We start from the raw sequence: 20,910 nt of genomic DNA on the forward strand, positions 1-20,910 counted from the left end.
TTAGACAGTGCTATTGTTGGCAGAAGGCCGACGCTCGGGATCTGAGCCTGTGGGCGCGACATGCTCGATACGCTGCTTCGCAGTGAAAAGACCCGCCACGCCACGTTCCTGATTTTTGCCTAACCAAGGCTTCCGCGCCTCTGCCATGGCCCTTTGACCGAGGTAGTAAATCAGCTGACCAACAATGATCAGGACAAAAGCGATAGGGTACATCCAGTGGATGCTATAGTGGAAGACCTTGACGCCAATGCAGACACCCCAGAAGTTCATGGTGAGCATGGAGACGTTGAAAAAGGCCGCAGAAGACAGACGGAAGAGCAACGGGGCCAAGCAGTAGAACAGAGTCAGACACAGGGTGAAACCGACGAGGTAACCGCCGACCTTGCCGTCCCAGGTAGCAGTGCTGTAATTGCCGCGGTCGAAGATAGCGGACTGGACGCCGTCGATGATACAAGCGTAGAACGAAAGTTGGCCCAGGACCTCGTACACGGGCCGCGTGCTGACGAAGTATTCTTCGGCGGTGTTGGTGAGACCGTAAAAGGATGCGCCGAGTAGAGCGAACAGGTCGCCCTTTAGCTGATGGCCGCTGGAGATGTCTCCGCCGTTTGTACCGGTGATGTGGTCGGAGGCAATCAGTACACCCATTCCACCGATACAGATGACAATACCGGCGATTTGGGAGATATGGTAGCGCACCCGCAGGAAAAGGAATGAAATGACGACCACAACGACAATTGCCCAGAAGTTGATCAGTTGCGCGCTCAGCATGGTGGTGTATTGGTATGCCAGCACGATAAAGTAATTTCCCTCTACGTCGCAGAAAGCAAGAATGATGTCTGAAAGGAGAGGAGTTAGTTGATCAGTCTGGTGATTCGGTATGATAGGGTGCAGAGTGCAGAGGACGTACATTTCCAGCCGTCACGCCAGCACAATTGGAACCAGCCCTTAAGGCCGTAACGGTACATCGTGTAAGGAGTGAAGATAGCAGTGAGCAGCAGATAGTTCAGAAGGGTCTGGAAAGTGGGGATGGCCCAGCCCTCCTCGCCGAGAAGCGTGGTGAAAGTGCTTGTCGAAGTATTGGCAATTGCGAGGAGTTGTCTGTATTCCAAATGGTCAGATTATTTACATCTTTATGTTTTAGGGAGAGGAGTTGCATGGATTGGCGCCACGGCGGGCACCAATGCAGGAAAGTAGGAAAGTGGGGGATTTACCCTAGAGCCAAGATAATATAGAACTCCTTGGTCTTGAAGAAAGCCCAGAAACCCTGTTTTTCATTTTCGATCTGGTCTGCCGGGTCTACAGAGGAGGCATCCTCCTCAGTTGGGTTCTTCATGATTGCCACCGAGGGATCTTTGGGCAGCGAAGACTGCGAGATGACCTCTGTGGCCTCGGTAGTCGCGGCCTGCACGGTGACCTGATCTTTGGTGTCGGAGTTGGACATGATGCTGGGTGGAAGTAAAAGCGGGGGTTTTTTTTGGGAGAGATTCCGATGTATATGCGCGCAGCGCAGATCAGGCCGCTTGCGGTGGAGATGGATGGAGGATTGGAGAGGGAGCTTTCTAACCGAATGTACGAGCGCAAAACTCCCAGAAGTCGCTCGTGATCGGATGAGGGGTGAATAGAGGGGAGGAGAGAGAGAGAGAGAAGAAGGAAAGAAAAAGCGCGAAGGCGCTGCGGTCTGGAACCTTTCCCGATCGGGTAGCAGAATCTGCCATGCTAGTTTAGTGTGGTGTCGTAGCGTACGAACAGTAGAGTGGAGTGGAGGCACGGAGTACTGACCAAGTCAACCTGAATTATCAGGCGCCCTTCAGGTATCCATAATGGTATTCTTAGAAGGCCAATCGAAGGTTCGGCGGAAGGTTATTTAGGGGGATCAGGCATTCCCGGAGGTACTGCGGGTACTTGCGCGTATGCAAAGTGTGAGGTACTTGAAGGTACATACGGGTATTGGTATACTAGTAGTGTGTACTGGTAGTACCTCGGTACTTCCTATAGGTACACTCTCTGTACCTGCCACACTTAAGGTACACTATCTACACCATAAATATTGGCACCCTTACCATTAGGGATTTAGGGTGTTGGTAAATAAAGAAATAAGATAGTAGCTAGATTAGTTATAATTAATTACTAAGTATTAATTATGGTCTCCTTTACTGCTATACTGCTGTACTAAATGTAATAAATGGATGTATAGCATGGAGTATAGAATACTCCTATCTCCCCCGGTGGAGCCTCCCCCTTCGGATCCTCCAAGATTGTCCTTCCCTTCCGTCATCCCCTCCGCAGACTCTTCCATCACATCTTCAACCTCCGGCCTCCCCCCACCACCACCACCACCCATCGCCCATTCTGGAGAGGCCCCGGTCTTTTGTGCCCGGATCATGGCCATGGAGCTTCAGCCACCCGACGGTCGCAAACGTGTCAAGGTCTACGAACTGAGGGATAATGACTGGTTTGACCGCGGCACTGGTTTCTGCACCGGCCAGGTCCTCGATGTAAGACCTCACCTCCCCGGTCCTTCACTCCCTTCTCGAGCCCGGCAATGCCTCTCTGCCTTTTCTCCGCGACTTTTCCCATCATCTCCGCCTCATTTCCGCGTCCCTGCGCCTTCGCGCCGGCCGTCGCGCGACTTCTCTCCCCCTCGGGCGCATGAGATCATCGCATTATCGCACTACCCATTCTCTCCCTCCCCCCCTGCACACTCACTCGCTTCCCGGCCCAAACTGACCCCGTGCGCGCTCCGATTGTAGGAAATCCCCCGAATATTCGTCGAATCCGAAGACGAACCCAATCGTGTCTTGTTGGAAACCAAGATTCTCAAGGACGATGGCTATCAAAAACAGCAAGGTTTCTGTCCCACTGCATCCGCCCAACTCGTATCACCGACGATGAAGTATGTTTTGACTGACTTGTATCACGCGATCAGAGACCTTGATTGTATGGACGGAGCAGAACGGCACGGATATGGCGCTGAGCTTCCAAGAGGCCGAAGGATGCGCGGTGATCTGGTAAGGCGCTTCGCGCTTCCAACGCTTCTCCGCGGTGTGCGTGGCGCGCCCACATCGAGACAGGAACTGACCACCATTGGAATCGCAGGGAATTCGTGCATACAGTTCAACAACAGCTTCTTAGTTTAGCAACTGCCGGTAAGAGTATTGTCCGAAGATGAATCACGCGACGTGTCTAACTCGAAGGTGATCCACCCGTGATAGATGATGCACTCTCCGATGACCTCGAAAGCTACCAATCGATCATATTACCAGCCCCGGAATTGGGCAACCTCCCCCGAAATCGAGCAGATTGTACGGGCCGCCAGTATGACGCAACCTGGTCGCGACGCGCTATCCAAGTTCATCATCCGGGACGAGTACATTGGCAAGCTAGTCCCCTTGGTCACCATGGCCGAAGATCTCGAAAGCTTGATCGACCTACACCGACTATGCAATATCATGAAATCCCTTATTCTTTTGAACGATAACACCATCATTGAGACCGTGGTTGCAGACCAAATCATCTTGGGAGTTGTCGGGGCTCTGGAATGTATGTGGCTCGCCCTTATCAACCAGCTGTGAAGAAACCGCAAAGCTAATTTTATACCCGCAGATGATCCCGAATTCCCAGCGCTCAAAGCAAATCATCGACAGTACCTAGCGGACCAGTCGCGTTACAAGGAAGTTGTTCCCATCAGAGACCCGTTGATCCGCAGGAAGATCCGAAGTACCTGGCGATTACAATACCTTAAGGACGTGGTTCTCGCCCGGATTCTGGACGATCCGACCTTCTCCGTCCTGAACTCTTTGATTTTCTTCAACCAAATGGAAATCGTCAATCACATTCAAGCGAACGCTCCTTTCCTCCGAGAACTCTTTTCCGTCTTCGATCCCAGAAATGCCGACGCCAAGCGTAAGGATGATGCTGTGCAGTTCCTCCACCAATGCGCTGCCATTGCGAAGAATCTGCAAGCTCCCTCGCGTGCCCAGCTATTTGCCAACTTTATCAGTCACGGCCTCTTCGCTGTCATCGCGTTTGCTGTGAAGCACCCGAACCCAGCTATGCGCACGACTGGAATCGACATATTGGTGGCGCTGCTAGATCATGATCCGGTGATGATGCGCGGATACATGTTGAAAGCTGTCAACGAGAAGAAGACCCCCCTTACCGATACCCTGATAGACCTGCTGCATGCCGAGACCGATCTCGGTGTCAAAAACCAATTAGCCGATGCCATTAAAATCCTGCTTGACCCTCAGATACCCCTGCAGGACCCTCTTGGTCGGGCTGGTCCCGATTACTTCAAACTCCGTTCTTCCAATCTTCTCTCCGACGCATTTGTTCAACAACACTTCGACGAGTCTTCCAAACGAATTTTCCAGCCTCTTAAACAGCTTGCTGACCGCGAATCTCGTGAGATTTCCTGCATTCATTTCCTGCACGATGTAGCTTGACACTAACCTATATTTAGTTGATGATTTGACGTTCCAAGAAGTTACGCTATACGCGCATCTTGTCGATATTCTCACTTTCTTTGTTCGCCAGCATCTTTTCCGGACGCGCAATTCCATTCAAAGCGAATCCCTCGCTCCTCGAGTCGCTCAGCTTCTCACAGCTCCTCAAAAACACCTGAAGCTAGGTAAGATATGGTTGATAAATAAAGTGTAGCCCCCGCAGAACTCAGGCTAATCTTACATGACAGTTGCTCTTAAATTCTTCCGTACCTTGATCAGCCTCCAAGACACCTTCTACCAAGCCTTAATGACACGCAATAACACTTTTGGCTTGATTCTGGACATTGTTCTGGAGACCATGCCGCGTGACAATTTGCTCAACTCGGCTTGCCTTGAGCTATTTGAATTCATCAAACGGGAAAATATCAAACCATTCATACTACATGTGGTAGAGAAGTATCGTGAGAAGCTCGAGCAAATTACCTATGTGGACACATTCCAAAGCTTGTGCATCCGCTTTGAACAGCTCCAAGGCTACGAGGCTGAGGCTGATTCCACCTTGTTCAGCCAAGAAGAAGCAAGTTCAGCGCGCAGAATTCCCTTGAATGGCCAACGCTGGCAAGGCGTTAAGGGGTTAGATGCTGACGAGGAGCGATACTTTGAGGCGGGTGATGATGACGATGAAGACGAATGGACTACTCAAGACGATCGCGGCTCTCTAGCGGTTGGGACACCAAACGGATCAAGTCCTCTCATGGTCAAGCCATTGGTGGATTATCCTGATGATGATGACGACGAGGATACTATGGACACCACCAAACCTGACGACGTCGCAAACCATGCTCAGAGTGAGCCATTGAGTGTTGCTGATGTCGAGGAGGAAGCAGGCTCAAACCCTCCCTCGCCAGCCCAGACACCCCCGGCCCCCGAACGACTTGCAGAGAAACGTCGACGTGATGATGAAGACGAAGATGAACTAGTCAAGCTCGCGGCGGGACCAAAGCGTCGCAGCTCCACCAGCAGCAATTCTAGTGCCGGGATCCTCAACCGCAAGAAAAATCTGTCTATCGGGTCAACAGGCTCGGAGAAAAGCGCTGGCAACTTGAGTGGTATTGCCAGTGCAGCCCCCAAGAGGATTGCCATCAATTTAGGCCCGGCCAAAACGGCCACTACCGAAGCCGACAAATCGTGCACAGAAGTGTCGACCGATGGCAATGAGAAAGAGAACAGAGACGACAGTCAAGGCGATGAAGACGGTTAATTCTTTCCATTCCGATTCTGCGCAGTCGCGCATTGAGTTGATTTTCGCACGTTCAGCAGCGTTTCTTCCTATCTTGTTTTGATTCGAGCTCGATACCAGACATAGCGCGGGGATTTCCAGGCCTGTGCTTTTGAACCCCCTTTACTCCCGCTGCCGTTGCCATTGCCATGTTGTTGTCGTTCTCTGGCGGTCACCATTTCCATTTCCATTTCTCCTTTCGACCTATAATGGGCTTTTCTTGCGCCGCCTCTTTTTGCTCCCTCGACTCTTCTCATCTTCTCATCTTTTGAGCGTGAAGTTTTCATTGCTTTTTTCTCTCTCAAACCCGCGGTCTCTGATGGTGAGAATTGCTGGGACGAATGATGTACATTGCGCTTTGCTGGCGTCCGGGCAATGCATTGGAATTGGCTTCGTGCCTTTTCTTCTCTCTGTTTTTATCTTTTATCTTTATTTCTTTGGGGTTAGAAACCTGGTGGTTCCAGGGGAGGAGCTTTGGGTATGGGAATGGAGTTGGGACCAATTGCAATCTATCTTGCATCTCACGATTCTCCTTGTAATTGGGTCGTAGATCAACGGGCACAACCCTTCACAGGTCTTATATCGTATGTATACGCAGTAACCCAGACCAAGATCAGGATAAGACCAACCGGCTAATATCCGAGAATAAACATTGGAAACTACCCCACCGGTTCAGGGGAACCTTAAAAGTTAAGATCCGTCGGCATGCTCGCCGTTGTAGATCGTGGTTGGACCTTGCGTCCGGTAGGACCATCAAATCAAACTCGGCTCACATGGGATGGGATCCACTCGGCTCCGCAACCTCACCTTCTCCAACTACACCTCGGCGCAGCTGGCTTTTTGCATAAAAGAATAGGTTTGGTCAATCAATTGACGGTTAACTCAGACTGGGTCTGTCGTGAGACTTGCTAATATCTGATTGCAGAACATACATCCCCCTCGTCGTGTTTCAACCTTGATAATAGACGACAACGACGGGGTCGCCAATCCTGCGAATTCCAATTGATAGCAGAATCCCCCATTGTGATGGAGTCCCGGGTTACAAAGAATGTCTTCTGCACATATGCAGGGGACGAAAGCGAAGCCGATACAACTATCTTTTTCATTTCGGGGAACCCCGGCTTGATCAGCTACTACCACCCCTTCCTGTCTTTGCTAGCGAAACACCTAGCAGCAGACCAGGGTGAAGAAGAAGAAAAAGAATGCTCTACCCCGAAACCAGTGTCACAAACTTCATTTCGGATCTACGGGTGCAGTCTTGGCGGGTTTGAAATAACCGAACAGAGTCAGAACCATCGTTCATCCGAAGAATCTTCCTCGTCTCCCAATGGCCGCCAGAACAAGAGTAAGAGTAATGGGGAAAGCCGCGAACTCTACAACCTGGAAGAACAAATTTCTTTTGTTCAGGGGAAGTTAAACCAGTTGATGCGGAATATTTCCTCTGGGAAGAAGCAGAGGGTTATCTTGATTGGACATTCTGTCGGGACGTACATGGCCCTGGAAATTCTGAGACGACACCGTGAAACTATGACAGAGTCTCAATCTGATGGGACAGACAATACCCCTGACTTCGACATTATTGGCGGCATCATGCTGTTTCCGACGGTGATGGATATCTCTGCTTCTCCTTCGGGACAAAAATTGACGGTATGGATCCAATCATATTCAACACACACACACACACACACACACACACACATAGATGGGGGAATGGAAGGCAAAATACGTGGCTTTACTCAATAATAGCTAACTTAATCGACTTAACAGACCCTTCTCTCGATTATCCCGCAATTTGCCCTGGTTGTGAGTTTCTTCGCTCGACTCCTCACCTTCATTCTCCCGGACTCGATCTTGAAAAGCGCCATTCGGGCAGTGATGAGAAGCCCACCACCACACGCTCTCGAAACGACATTTACTTTCTTAAAGAGTCCAGGTGGCGATACGACAGGCTCTGTAAGTCTCTTTGTTCCCAATATATTGATTTCTTGCGAAACTGACGATACCGATCATCTTAGACATATGGCTGCTGACGAGATGTCCTCTATCACGACCGATAAATGGACGGATGATGTTTGGGGTGTTTCTTCCACTCGCGACCCTGTCGCTAAGCTATTCTTCTACTTTGGACGGAATGACCATTGGGTTGCGGAAAAGACCCGGGATGAGATTATTGCATTAAAGGGGTGTAAGGATGGGCTTGGGCCGAAGATGTTCGTTTGTGAAGAGGGGTTGCCGCATGCCTTTTGTTTGAGTAAGTTTCGCCTTCGTGTTGTTACCATCATCTTGTGGCGCTCGGTAGAATCCTGCTGATACTAACTTCACAAAGAGCATAACGAGATCATGGCTCGTAAAGTTACTGGGATGATTAAAGAGATTGTATACAATTAGACTACAGTGGCGCTACCTTATTGATCGCCCTGGTCTCTGTCTTCTGAAGGGGAGCTAGTACCTACCTTACTCGCTTATACAGTACGTCTTCTCGCCTCAGTATTCAGCTAGAACTACAAAATTTACTCAACCTCCCAGACTGGCGTGGAGTTGGTAGGTTTAGGTCAAAAACTCGCCAGAAGAGACGAAATGTCATTTTGTGCAGCTAGCTACTTGGCTAACCACAACAACAGTGGGTATCTCAAACGTACGTTGGCGCCTCGTGAATGATGAGGAAGTGGTTATAGATGCGTCGTAAAGAATAAGTCAAAAATCCCTGCGCCTTGGTGTTGAAATGCTGTGTAATACCGCCAATTCAAATTAAGAATCGAATCCAAAGGAAACGCCATAACACCAACACCTTGAGCCTTCTAGCATCCCTGTCCATTGATTACCCCTGGTACGCTAGACCCGCTCGGCGGAACAGATCTCCAAGTACATCGCCTTGAGGCTGCGGGGGTGGTTGGGATGCCTGTTGCTGCGGATAATGCTGCTGCGGATAATGGCCCGGCTGCGGATAATGTTGCGGCGGTGGCGCCATACCCGGCTGGTGCTGGTGCTGGTGCTGGTGCTGGTGCTGGTGCTGGTGCTGTTGTTGCTGTTGCTGTTGTTGTTGGTGCATTTGCATCTGCATCTGAATCTCTGCCGGGCTCATATGATGCGCCCGCACACTCCATCCATCATCCTGCGCCCGCTGCTGCCCAAACAGATCCTTCAGCGATATTTGTCTACCCATCGGCACGCTAGCCTGTATTTCCTCTAGCGGGGGAGCCTGGGTTTCCGCCGCAGCTGCGGCTACTTGGAGATCGTTTTGGCGCATCGCCTCGAGCCGTTCCTGCGCGAGCTTCAGGCTGTTTCCGGCGTGTGCGGCGCATTCTAGGATTAATTGGGCGTTGATGGTGCGCGTTTCGGCGGTCGAGTTTGGCGGGGGCTCGGAGTAGATCCACAGACCGTAGATTCGGACGTCGGCTGGGCTGTTGGACCCGTTTGCTGCTCGGCCGTGTTGAGGGTTCATTGGGTCGGCGATTCCATTCTCGCCTTTTTCGCCTTCAGGGCTTTCGTCGGCTTTTAGAATCACGTACTCCTCTGTTATCTCGACGTTGTCGCAGTCTGTTAAGGGCAGGTCGAAGTTGTTAAGGCCTCGGCGGTTGAGTACGAAGGCTGTGTATCGGTCTTCGCCGAGTCGTCCTGGCGTTTGTTGGCAGACGAAGAGGCTTCCTTCCACGCCATTCTTCTCCCATTGTTTGGTTGTTGGGCTGAAAATGTAGACGACGACGTAGGGTGCTAGGGAGATGATTGCGGTCACGGAAGGATTATGGCGGCGGATTACGGAGAGATTGATTTCCTCGTTAGAGCGAGAGGGTGCTTCTGCGGCTGTTACTGCTGCTGCTGCGGCAGCGGCAGCAGCTTGAGCTTGTTGGTGTTGCATGTCGGAGAAGTAGGCGTCGGATTCATAGTCGGTCAGTTGAGGGTTAGGGTGTTGGCTTTGATTATTGTGCTGGGGATGGCCGTGGGGGGTTATTATTCCGTCGACCTTTGCGGGTGCTCATCTCGGCGGAGGATGGATGGTGGGGAGGAATGAGGTGGTGGAGGAGGAGGAAGTTGGTGGGACTGGTAGGATTGGAGGTTGTGGAAAGCCAAAAGGTGAGCGGAGTGCCGCATATCGTCATCGCAGTGGGAGCTCTACTCTCCGCCTTCTGCCTCCGTACTACATAGTGGCCGCAATCAACCTAGCTAGAGTCATTTGATCCTAGTTCTTAGTAGTAGAATGTTTATAGAGTCTCCAACACCGGTGATCTACACTGATATAGTAATCTTACTAGTACCATTACTTTTCCTGGGCCGATTGCGGCTATGGAGCCCCATGCCTTTCATCTTCCGTTACTTATGATCGCCAATGTTTGTAATACTAGTATCATCTAACATCTACCAAAGAGTGAACCCTATGGACAAAGATAGAAAACTTGAATTTACAAAATTACACTAGATGTAACCGAAAGAATGAAGGTATGTATACATATGACCCGCCAGGTAGTGCGCGTTTGATACCAGTGCGAAGGATGCAAGGTGCCAGGAATAAAGAAATTGAATCAAGTATGTAAACTCCAACCCCAATTAATGATAGCCTGAAAAAGATATGATCTCCTCAACAAGAGGTAAACGAATGAAGACCTGCTTATCTCTCACAGGACCTGCCTAGTGAATCGCCCCCTTACCACTCGCTATATGCTGTGCTAGCGGTGACACAATCGGCGTACGAGGTGGAGGTGACTTCGACCGAAACCTAGACCCGTTACCAGCCTGCAGACCTTTACTTTTTCCGCTTCGGGGTCGCGACTTGGAAGTAGGCGCGGGACGCCCAATCATACGGCGAGCAGCCGTGACACAACAGGAGGCAGCGCGACCGGGGAGATTCAGGATAGACATGGCTAGTTGAGCGGGGACGACGATGCAGGCACAGACCCAGTCGACCAGAATGAATGCATAGCTTGATTTGCGCGCTGCGCTAGATCGCTGGGCTGCCGCTGCTAAAGCGATAGCGTCGCGGGTGCTTGCTTCGAGTTGCTGGAAGCGGGTGTCTGTGTTTAAGGTAGAGAGGGCAGTGCGTTTCTCGTAGCGGCGGACGGCGCGGTTTAGCGCTTCTATATCGGGCTGCATTGCCCGGCGGCTTTCGACTACCGCTTGTGTAAGAAGGGACGGAGCGTCGCTTAACTCTGCATATTCTGATTTAGATTGACCGTGGGCATGGGGTGAGGAGAGACGTTCGGCCGCGGCCTCGGCGACATGCGCTTCGAGCTCTTCAAGTCGTTTCGTGAGATCTTGGACTTTTTCGTGGTCAATTGCGTCTTCGGCCGAGGTCGATGCTACGATGCGCTGTAGGTGGAGGGTACGGGCTTGCACGAGTTTAAGTAGATGAGAGAATGGGCGCACTTCAGAAGCCAGTAGAAAGATGGTGAGGTTGTAGTTCGAGACGAGGCCCTCTGAAGGTCTTGAAAGACTGGATCGGATGGCGTGAAGGAGCCAGGTGCCGACAACTGGGAATATGAAACATGCTGCTAGGGCGGCTAGTTCATGTATTTGGAGTTCCTTTGTGGCCTCTGCCTGGGCCGATGCGCGGTGATGGCGATGGCGATGTTTTGGAAGCTGCGTATCGCCCGGAGATTCAACGGTGTCATCATCTTCCTCGTCTTCTTCTTTCAAATCCGCCTCGAGTGGAGACTCCGATACTGTATTCAATGCAGCCTGCTCTCTCTGAAGAGTCTGGGCTGAGCGATACCAGTCCCTAGTACTGACGTCAGTGTCTTTATACCAGTGGGGTACCCGTATAGGGTTGGTATAGATGGGAATCGCTATCTATACCCATACTATAGGATAGTTCAATGCTGATAAGCAGGGAGAGAACGTACCAAGGTAGCCGAACGGACCAGTTCAGGAAGATCGCGGCCAAGACCAATAGCGTCACGTCGGTCACAAATGCGCTTCCATCATGAAAGAAAACGCCAGCGATAGCTGGCAGCAGGGCCAGACCGAGTGGTGTGGAGTGCCAATGCGACTCCTCCGTAGCGACGGGGTCTTTGCCTTTGGCGACACGGGGTAAAAACAGATCATCGGTCGAAGATCGGATAGAGTTGCGGGCCTCTGAGATGGAATCGGATAGAGTTGAGTTACGACGTTGGGGCCAGTCGGGGATGGGCATTCCCTCGACGAATGTGGCTGCACGCGCTGGGACACGGCGGCGCATCAAAGCCGGGCGGGAAGTAGAGGGCGAAGGGGGGTCAGCCATGATTCAGCATGTACGAAGTACGAAGTACTTGTATCATAGAGATAGTATAAGCGAAACCAAGCCAAAGGCGAGACCAGTCCGGGGGAGTGGGAAAGAGTTCACCGTGAGGAGTGGAGGGGTTCGTTACGCAGCCGAGGTCGATCTAGCTGCAGCTGCGCGGGTGCTGCCTGAATGGCTGCCACCTTCATCACTTCCCATCTCCTCCCTTTTACCATCTGTCTATCTGTCTATCTGTCATCGATACATTCACTGCAGCTCGAAATACCTTTCAACATGGAGAAAGTAATTAAAAATGGCACTTCTCTTGATCATCGCCCTCCGATCCAAGTCATCTCTACCATCATGCTGCTAGTTGCCGTTTCCAGGGCTCAATAAGCGTATTGAGCCCCAAACTAGGCATGGCTTCCACAACCCCTTCTAGACCTCAATAACCCTGACTTTCTTTGACGATCCGATTCCTCTTTGATCATTACCTCTATTGTGTCTACTTCAATGGCTAGGTTCCTCCTCCTTGTACCATGGGTCTGCTTTACCATGCTCTCTCGACGAGACACACTACGCCATCCTATAGACGGTCGATGGAATTCCGTCCCATCGGTGCGATGATGTCTTGATCTAGGCTGCTTCAACATGACATCTGTGAATCATCCTGCTCCTGTCTCTGATGATCCAAAACGAGATCGTTCCATCAGCCAGCGGCCTGATGTAGGGCCGGGAGAAGATATGCTCTTCTTTCTCTTCTTCTTCCCGGATCAATTCTCTTCTCCAAGCTCTTGTTCGATCTTGAAGACTGCTGTTCTTTTCTACCAAGACTCTCCTATCTCCGGTCTGGGATCATGGCTTCCGCCATCATGACCACCGAATTTCCTCGATACCCTCAAGCGGTGCTTTTGCCGGTGTTATCCTTCCTCTCAATTACAGTGTCGATCACTCCACTGGCTCTCCATGCAAAGAATCGCAATATCTCGATGATGAGCCTAGTCTCCTGGTACATACTGTTGAATATTTTCAACATCATCAATTCCTTGGTCTGGCCAAACGATGACCTTGAGTCGGCATGGGATGGTACCGGTCTGTGTGATATCGAGGTCAAGTTTATGGTAGGAGGTTACTTCGCCGTTCCAGGAGCTCTAGTAGGTATCTTCCGCGGCCTGGCCATCGTGCTAGACACCAGCCGCGCTACCATGGTCCCAAGCAGGAAGCAACGCTGGCGTAACCGAATCATGGATCTCGTTTTCTGCTGTCTGCTTCCCGCGGTATCGATGGCTCTTCATATTGTATGGCAGAAGGATCGCTATCTACTCTACGCCATCTCGGGCTGCGTGGTTGATCTGGATGAAAGCTGGGTCAGCTTTGCGCTGTGCTTTGTCTGGCCGCCCGTGATTTGTTTCATTGCAGCTTTCTACTGCTGTTCGTCATCTTTCGACCATTTGCATCTTTGACATTCTAGCTGACTAGACCGCAGTTCTCGTACTTATCCGCCTTCATCGATACCGAAGTGACTTTGGGATGATTCTACGCTCGTCACAAAGCAACCTGAACAAGTCCCGATTCCTACGCCTCTTGTTCCTAGGGCTCACTCTGCTCATCTGCATCCTTCCGGTGGAGCTCTACACTTTCTACTACAGCCTGAAGTACTCACTGCCTTGGCATCCATATTCGTGGAGCCGAATCCACGGCCCCTCGTGGTTCACTATCGTCAAAATCCCAACCCAGGGCCAAGTATATGTTGATAGATGGTCTCCGATCGCCGCGGGGTTTGTGATATTTGGGTTTTTCGGCTTTGGTCGCGATGCCACCAAGATCTACCGCACGATCCTTTGGTGTCTCGGCTTAGGCTGCTGTTTCCCCGGCGTGGTTCGTCCTCTCGACACTCAAAACAGCGATACTCCTGCAGGCGTCTCAAACTCGACCACCCTCATTGGCACTATTCGTGAGCGATCTAAGCTACTGTTCTGGAAGACAAAACCTGTTGTTTGGTATGTCAATCTCTCACCATCCCCACAGAGCCCGATTCAATCGATGGCTAATGGTTTTGCAGTAGTGATGTAAGCAATTCCCAGCAGTCGCAGACAAATACACTCGGCAGTACACTCGGCAGCATCGACAAATCTCGGTACCCATCCCATCGTGCCCGCAATGAGAGCCAACCCCGCTCTTGGTTCCGCCGCTGGCTACCGTTCAATCGCCGCATGGTCCTAAATCGCCGTAACGATGAAACGCTCCTGGATGATCTGCCCGTAGCAGGAACTACAATATACACCAACGCTTGGGCGGGAATCAGTCAAAGCCGCGCTAGCGATGATATCACACCTAGCCCATCTCCGCAAAAGAAAGACTTCATTCATGTCAAACAAGTGATCCACCAGCAGAGCGAACTCCATATTTAGGGATGCTTTGTATCAATACGGGGGAAGCTTTGTGCTAGGTTTTGCATTATCTTTCTGTATCTCCATGAATAGCGCCCTGGTGTTTCGTTCGTTTAATCATATGAACTGAAGGAGGATCGGCAATTATCATATCAGCTATCATCAATTATCATCCATGTCAATATTCAACCTTCTCGAAGAATACAAGCACTCTACGACGAAAAAGAAATACCTAACTACTGCATATTTGGAAGCATAATTACTCCGAGAGATCTCGGTCATACGCAACAATCGTGATAGAAAGGGGTGTATTTAGGGTATACTCATACATGACAAAGCAAATAAATCAGATAGATATCCATCCAACAATCCAACCACCCAGCGAACTCCACCCAAAAAGAAACAATCAGATCAGAGCCCACCAAATGTGTTGTTGCAAGTTAAAATCCATTGGAAAGTTTAGTGAGACTCCTCCTCGCCGCTGGTGCCGCGCTTCAGGACATCAAGGTGGCCTATAGTATCATGTTAGTTAAGTGACAAATTCTCTTTTCCTCTTTATCGCATTCCTGGCAGTGGATGTGTATAGGTAGGATGGTAGCGGGTATGGTATGGTATATAAGACGTACGCTGGACAAGGCTGAGGCTGGTCTGCTTGCGGCCCTCGGCATCCTCGTAGCTGCGCATGCTGGCATCACCCTCAAGGTAAACGAGGGTTCTATAGAAATGAGAAAAAGTCATTAGCGCAGCTCTTGAGGCCATTGTATAATGATAGTATCGCATGTTGCCCTCCCTCTTGGGAGAGGTCAAGCTGTGGATGCATGGACATGGGCATCAATCATACCCCTTTGGCAAGCTAAGGATGTAATCACGCTGCGCGCCCTCAGGCAGGAAAGTCGCGACGCGGAACCAGCTGGTGTGTGGCTTGTCACGGCTTCCGGTTGACGTGCCGACGGAGTAGCGGATGATATCTTGGCCGGTGGAGGTGGCGGACAGCTCGGGCTCGGAGCCCAGACGACCGGTGATAATCATGCGGGCGACGGAGCGGGCTGCGGAGGAGCTGAAGGAGCGGGCGGCCATGGTCGGGGCGGAGGCCGCCAGGCGAAGGGTGGGGCGAATGGAAGCGAAGGTGTTCATTTTGAAGGTTTGGATTAAATGGAAAGATGAAGGAATGGTCGTCTTTGGTGTTGGTACTTTAGGGTTGGCCTGTCGCAGTCAGGAGGCGCGGGCGCGGTTGACGTCGCGCGGGCGCGGGCGCGTTTGGTCATGTGACTGCGGAGCTGAGTGGCAGGTATGACATTAGACATAGACACAGATGCAGATATTGGCATTGAAATTGAGATTATGACTGCAGAAGGTTATTTGGATCAATTGACTAATTCTGAAGGTATGGACACTCTGACTGGTCGTTGCTCATACCAAGCATCAAGCGTATGCATGATTTGGACAGGGTTAGGCCCGAGATACGAGCTACTAGCTACACGATCCACCTCGAATTGGGAGTTGGAAATTAATGAAACGGAACAGCTTAGCTTAGCTGGTAGTTCTGACATCATGGATTGATTTCTTACTCCGTGCTTCTGTAGGAATCAGTCTAGGTCTAGACTAGTCTGTCAACTTTGGCGAAACCCTCATATAAAGTCGACCTTCCTAATTCGTCGCAGCTTGGGAGCTTGTCAACAATGGCATTGTACTCGGGTACGGCACAAACCATCCGTCATTTTGTTCAACCAAAAGTGAGCAGAGTCTTCAGGACTGCCGTTTCCGGGACAAGGTCGTACTCGCGCAAGTTCCCGACGGCTGGCCCATTAAAGTTGGGATCTAAGTGTCCGAGTTCCAGTCCACAGAGAGAGCCAGAGAGAGAGACGAGATCTCCACTGTCCGAGAGCGCGGGTAGTGCGAAGCCATTGACGTCGTCGACAATACTGATAGCCTAGGGGGGGAATATTATAAACAAACAAGTTAAAAAAAGTCAAAAAATTTGATTTCATTTTCATTTTTATTTAATACATATTCTTCTGGTCATAATTTATAGCAAATGACAGGCAGGGTAATCCACGCGAGTGGAGCTCTGCACGCGGTTCCCTCCGTCGGGGAGATATTAGGGCCTCCCACCGAACCGTGCATTCCCACCGACAAGGAATTGGGAAATTGGATTTTCATTTCCCGTCCCGAGCCTTAACGGCGGCCTAGATGGGTCGATTTTAGCGAAGTGGCTTACTGTGTGTCAATACAGGACACGGGGGTTAGACTAGTGTAGAGATGGGTATGAGTACAAGTACTACGGAGTAGTGACTACGGATATCGATGTACCTGTACTACGGAGTACTCGTAGGTATAAATATCAATGTCCACTAACAATAGATCGATTGATAGTATCCATGGATCCAATTCCTCCTCATACCCACGATAGAATACCGTAATAACCCCGATCTCACTGGGGCGAGACGGGAAACGGAAAAGTTTGAACTCCGCTAGACGGAGCCCTCGGGTAGAGGAGCCGCGCGGTAACGAATTGGAGGACAGACTTGGTGGACCCCTGACACGAACGGGGATGCTCGTGCTCGCAGCTGTCATCCCTTTTGAGCTAGCCACTTTCTTCGCAACTTCGAATCTAGAAGTCCACGGAACAGTCATCACCGGGACAAAAGTACCAGGTACTCGGTGGACGCCGGGCACAGGATTCGCCAGCACAGGCCAGGAACAGAAATCTCCGAAATGACCGTTCGACCACCTGAAACGACCCGACAGGCTGGCCGGTCCGTGCTTCACGCATTAGCCCGGAGTATACTGAATGCTGGGAGTACGGAGTGGCACGGGTAGGAGTACCGAGAGGAGACCGATGGCAGGTAGGGCGGAAGTTTGGGGTAGAGAGGGGTAATAGGAGTTTACTAGTTATTAGTTACTAGTTACTAGCTACTGGTATATTAGAGAGAGGATATGGAAAGAATAGATCAATCAGAACCCTAAAAACATTAAAACAGACAAGAGGCCGGAATAGTACTTCCGATCATCTAGGGAAAAGCAAAGAGCATGAGCATTGAAGGAATGCATGAAATCACATTGAGATGGGAATATTAATATTAAATTATAATTGTAATTATTATATTTATATTAAGCGATCCCCGCCCCTTGCATCCCCGATGCTAGTGCTGACTGGGGAATACCGCCGTGGAAGATCGGGGGAGGCAGGAGCATGTGAATTCCACGAGTCAGAGATGCAGTTAGCAGGCAAGGTGACAGTGACAGGTATAGGCATAGGCATAGGCATAGGCATAGCTATAGCTATAGCTATAGCTATAGCTACGACAATGGAGTATAGCTATAAGTTAACAGAGTGTACAGTACCATGATACCCTAGGTTCTCTACTGACTAGCCGCCACTAGTCAGTAGTTAGGGTACCAGAGTATGTGGTACCGCGATGACGATCCTTTCTGTAGCTATTGCCTTGACTGGTCTCATCTCGAGTCAAATCCGGTACGATCTATACCCAAGATATCGCTCTGAGTACTCCGTACGGAGACAAGATCCTGCGTTCCATAGTTCTGGCCAACACTAGTGTAGTTCTAGTTCTAGTTCTAGTTCTAGCTTTGGCTCTGGCTCTCTCTGGCTCTGGCTCTGACCCTCCTCTGGTCGTTCCTTCCTCCAATCCTCAGCAGATCGAGAGTTCTTTCCAACCTTCTCCTCCCCCACCTCCCGCTCTACCTTTTTCCTTTCAGGGGATTCTCTTTCTCTTCCTCTTCTCCTCCTACCTACCTCCTCTCTCTCTCTCTCTCTCTCTCTCTCTCTCTCTCTCTTCCTATCTTCCTATCTTTACTCTCCTCTCCTCTCCTCTCCTCTCCACCTCTGCAACCTTGATCAAATTATTAATTCTCTCCACCCCACTTGAACGCCGACCTAGATTCCAAACAGCCCGACCGCCCCGCCCATGACTGTTAGGGGATAAAAAAAATCGCCAGACCACTAAAACAATTCCAAAAAAAATAGACACCAAAAAATACAAAGACAGCTATACACCAACAAATACTGAGTGGGAAAGGTTTTTCTCGACTTGGATGGGCGCAACTGCATCCCCCTCTTCAACCTATCACCGTTTCTCCACTTGGCCTCCCGGGACCAAACCTGCGCAATGGGCCTCTTCAAGCGCAACTCGAAGGCCTCTGTCCAAAGTGACAGGGACGAGCAGGAATCCTTTGTTTCCGTCAACTCGGCCCGCACCTCCAACACTTCCCTCAGATCCCCCGGCTACAAAGGCAGTGGCCTACCCGCCTCAATCCCTGAGATGCCCATCGCTAAACCCCCGGACCCTGCCCTGGACCCCGCCGCCTATCTGCGCAGCATTCACGCCGTACGTGATCGTGCCACCATTGTCCTGGAAAAGGCAAAGAACAACCAGCTCAATCATTTCGACGTCGACATCTCCAAGTTTCAAGCGACCGCTTCTTACATCGTCTCCATCATCAAGGTAAACAAACAAACTAAACACCCCCTTAACCACCCCATGTGATCATTTCAGATCAGGCCACAGGCTAACCCTAGACAGCGCGACTATGCTCCAGAATATGAAAACATCCCTCCACATGGCCGTTGGCAGCATTTCGATGTCGGGGGTCGCCCTCGTATTAACCAGCTGCTTCAATCGTGGCCGAGCCGGGTTGACGTCCAAGAGCGGACTCGTCGATTGATCGACCTTTTTGTGGTCTCCGTGCTTCTTGACGCGGGCGCAGGTACCAAGTGGTCTTACAAGTCCAAGGAGTCCGGCAAGGTCTATTCCCGGAGTGAAGGGCTGGCTGTGGCCAGTCTGGAGATGTTCAAATCTGGTCTCTTTAGCAGTGACCCGACCGAACCGTGTCAGGTCGATGGCGCCGGATTACAGAAGGTCACTGTCGAAAAATTGGCCAAGGGGATGCAACACTCGGATCAGAACTCGCTGGCTGGAATTGAAGGTCGTGCGGGTCTCTTGGTGCGTCTGTCAGATGCGCTGAACAACCAGGATTTCTTCGGTGTAGATGCTCGACCTGGAAACATGCTCGGTGAGTGCTCACATATCAATGGAACAAGGAAAGCGATTTGATCGGTCAATTAACACTCGTCCATTAAATAGACTACTTGCTCGGTCACCCCTCGACTCTCGCTTCTTCCGTCCCTATTGTCCCAATCACCACTCTATGGACAGTTCTTATGGACGGACTATCCTCCATTTGGCCTGAATCCCGCACCCAGATCGATGGTGTATCGATTGGTGATGCCTGGGAATGCTCCGACCTACCGACATCCCCACCTGCGCAGACGTGGGAAAGCATCATCCCGTTCCACAAGTTGACCCAATGGCTCTGCTACTCCATCATGGTCCCCATGTCTAAATTGATGCACATCTACTTCGCTGGCAGCGAGCTCTTGACCGGGCTGCCGGAGTACCGCAATGGCGGCTTGCTCATCGACATGGGACTGTTGAGTTTAAAGGAAGCGGATATGGAGCGCGGCATCCAGGCTTTTAAGGAAAATGCCCAGATCAAAGGTCAGCCGAATATGGAAGTCGTGCCCCTTTTCTCGACCGATGACGATGTAATTGTGGAATGGCGGGCTGTAACGGTGGGCTTCTTGGACGATCTGCTTGAAGAAGTGAATCAACAGCTGGGACTTATTGGGTCAGAGGAGCAGCTCACACTGGCTCAGATGCTCGAGGCTGGTTCTTGGAAGGTTTGTCAAACATCTTCTCCTTTTTTTGCTATTCATTTTTTAACAGATTATCTCCCAGGGTGGTCGTGAAATCGCCGAAGTTTCCAGGCCGAACACAAAAGAGCCTCCTATTATGATCCGTTCTGACGGCACCGTCTTCTAATGCCCTACTATGCATGAGTTTAATGGATGATTGATACCTGACCGGCGCCAATCGCACCTCTTTTCTTCTTTCGATTGGTGCTGGTCCTTATGAATTGTTGACGACCTTGAACTTCTCACTTCTCATCATTGGCCTCTTCGTTTTCTTCTTCTTCTTTCTCTTCTTCTTTGTTGCGCTCTAATTCTCGGTTCACTTCTTCCGACTGAGGCCTTTTGCATGGTGTGCTACACTGCACACATCTGCGTTTCTTTCCGGATACCACTTTCTACCATATTGGTGACAGCCAGGATTTCACCTTATTCTGTTTTCTCCCCTTTTTTCAATTCTCATGTGACTTTTTTCATGGCTATATTTACCAAGAATCCATATCCCAATGCATTGCACCAGATGTCGTAACACTCGTTGCCACGGTTAAGCGCGTGTCGCCAGTTGGCGGACTCAACCATCGATGTCCAGACTTTCACGTTACTATTCATTCAAGAAGTCCATAGATGGTTTAAGCTTAGTAGTTTAAATTATTTCAAAGCATCAGAATATATACATTGCCAAGGTATATGGAAACAACCTCCCTACTTCAACCTCCAACACCCCGATCACATGACCTCCAAAGGCAGTCGGGGCAAGGTTGATCCGTCCCAGAACTCACTCCGCACTCCACGCCGAAGGCTGGAGCTACCCTCCTCTCCTCTCCCCGCTTTTGGTGTCTTCAATTCCTCCAGGGAATCCCCGTGCTGCAAGTTCACTTCTCCAGATCGACATATAGACC

General features: G+C 50.6%; 8 protein-coding genes across 8 annotated transcripts; 4 read left to right on the top strand and 4 right to left on the bottom strand.

Annotated features, from left to right (window-relative positions):
- On the bottom strand, positions 1-1,441 carry N7509_011142 (DUF914 domain membrane protein; the record flags this gene model as incomplete). Its single annotated transcript, XM_056635779.1, has 3 exons — positions 1-836; positions 908-1,098; positions 1,212-1,441. The coding sequence occupies 3 exons, from the start codon at positions 1,439-1,441 to the stop codon at positions 1-3; spliced, it is 1,257 nt and encodes a 418-aa protein (XP_056486399.1).
- A 940-nt stretch (positions 1,442-2,381) lies between these two features.
- Positions 2,382-5,706, top strand: N7509_011143 (SMEK family protein; the record flags this gene model as incomplete). Its single annotated transcript, XM_056635780.1, has 6 exons — positions 2,382-2,495; positions 2,751-3,044; positions 3,264-3,540; positions 3,604-4,404; positions 4,463-4,630; positions 4,694-5,706. The coding sequence occupies 6 exons, from the start codon at positions 2,382-2,384 to the stop codon at positions 5,704-5,706; spliced, it is 2,667 nt and encodes an 888-aa protein (XP_056486400.1).
- Positions 5,707-6,750: 1,044 nt separating this feature from the next.
- Positions 6,751-8,034, top strand: N7509_011144 (bifunctional triacylglycerol lipase/ester hydrolase; the record flags this gene model as incomplete). The annotated part of the gene is made up of 2 exons (XM_056635781.1): positions 6,751-7,371; positions 7,492-8,034. 2 exons carry the CDS (start codon positions 6,751-6,753, stop codon positions 8,032-8,034), a joined length of 1,164 nt encoding a protein of 387 aa, XP_056486401.1.
- Positions 8,035-8,542: 508 nt separating this feature from the next.
- On the bottom strand, positions 8,543-9,580 carry N7509_011145 (Dcp1 family protein; the record flags this gene model as incomplete). Its single annotated transcript, XM_056635782.1, has 1 exon — positions 8,543-9,580. One exon carries the CDS (start codon positions 9,578-9,580, stop codon positions 8,543-8,545), a length of 1,038 nt encoding a protein of 345 aa, XP_056486402.1.
- A 767-nt stretch (positions 9,581-10,347) lies between these two features.
- Positions 10,348-11,935, bottom strand: N7509_011146 (uncharacterized protein; the record flags this gene model as incomplete). Its single annotated transcript, XM_056635783.1, has 2 exons — positions 10,348-11,434; positions 11,559-11,935. 2 exons carry the CDS (start codon positions 11,933-11,935, stop codon positions 10,348-10,350), a joined length of 1,464 nt encoding a protein of 487 aa, XP_056486403.1.
- An 851-nt stretch (positions 11,936-12,786) lies between these two features.
- Positions 12,787-14,325, top strand: N7509_011147 (pheromone receptor; the record flags this gene model as incomplete). The annotated part of the gene is made up of 3 exons (XM_056635784.1): positions 12,787-13,345; positions 13,401-13,914; positions 13,977-14,325. 3 exons carry the CDS (start codon positions 12,787-12,789, stop codon positions 14,323-14,325), a joined length of 1,422 nt encoding a protein of 473 aa, XP_056486404.1.
- Positions 14,326-14,763: 438 nt separating this feature from the next.
- N7509_011148 (single-stranded DNA-binding protein) lies at positions 14,764-15,438 on the bottom strand (the record flags this gene model as incomplete). Its single annotated transcript, XM_056635785.1, has 3 exons — positions 14,764-14,816; positions 14,931-15,019; positions 15,146-15,438. 3 exons carry the CDS (start codon positions 15,436-15,438, stop codon positions 14,764-14,766), a joined length of 435 nt encoding a protein of 144 aa, XP_056486405.1.
- Positions 15,439-18,431: 2,993 nt separating this feature from the next.
- Positions 18,432-20,144, top strand: N7509_011149 (URC4/urg3 family protein; the record flags this gene model as incomplete). The annotated part of the gene is made up of 4 exons (XM_056635786.1): positions 18,432-18,767; positions 18,846-19,335; positions 19,407-20,002; positions 20,049-20,144. 4 exons carry the CDS (start codon positions 18,432-18,434, stop codon positions 20,142-20,144), a joined length of 1,518 nt encoding a protein of 505 aa, XP_056486406.1.
- Between the last annotated feature and the right edge of the window lie 766 nt (positions 20,145-20,910).

This window comes from Penicillium cosmopolitanum, assembly GCF_028827165.1.
Source record: "Penicillium cosmopolitanum strain IBT 29677 chromosome Unknown utg000009l:1.0-9042332.0:1.0-9050551.0, whole genome shotgun sequence".
NCBI classification, from domain to species: domain Eukaryota; kingdom Fungi; phylum Ascomycota; class Eurotiomycetes; order Eurotiales; family Aspergillaceae; genus Penicillium; species Penicillium cosmopolitanum.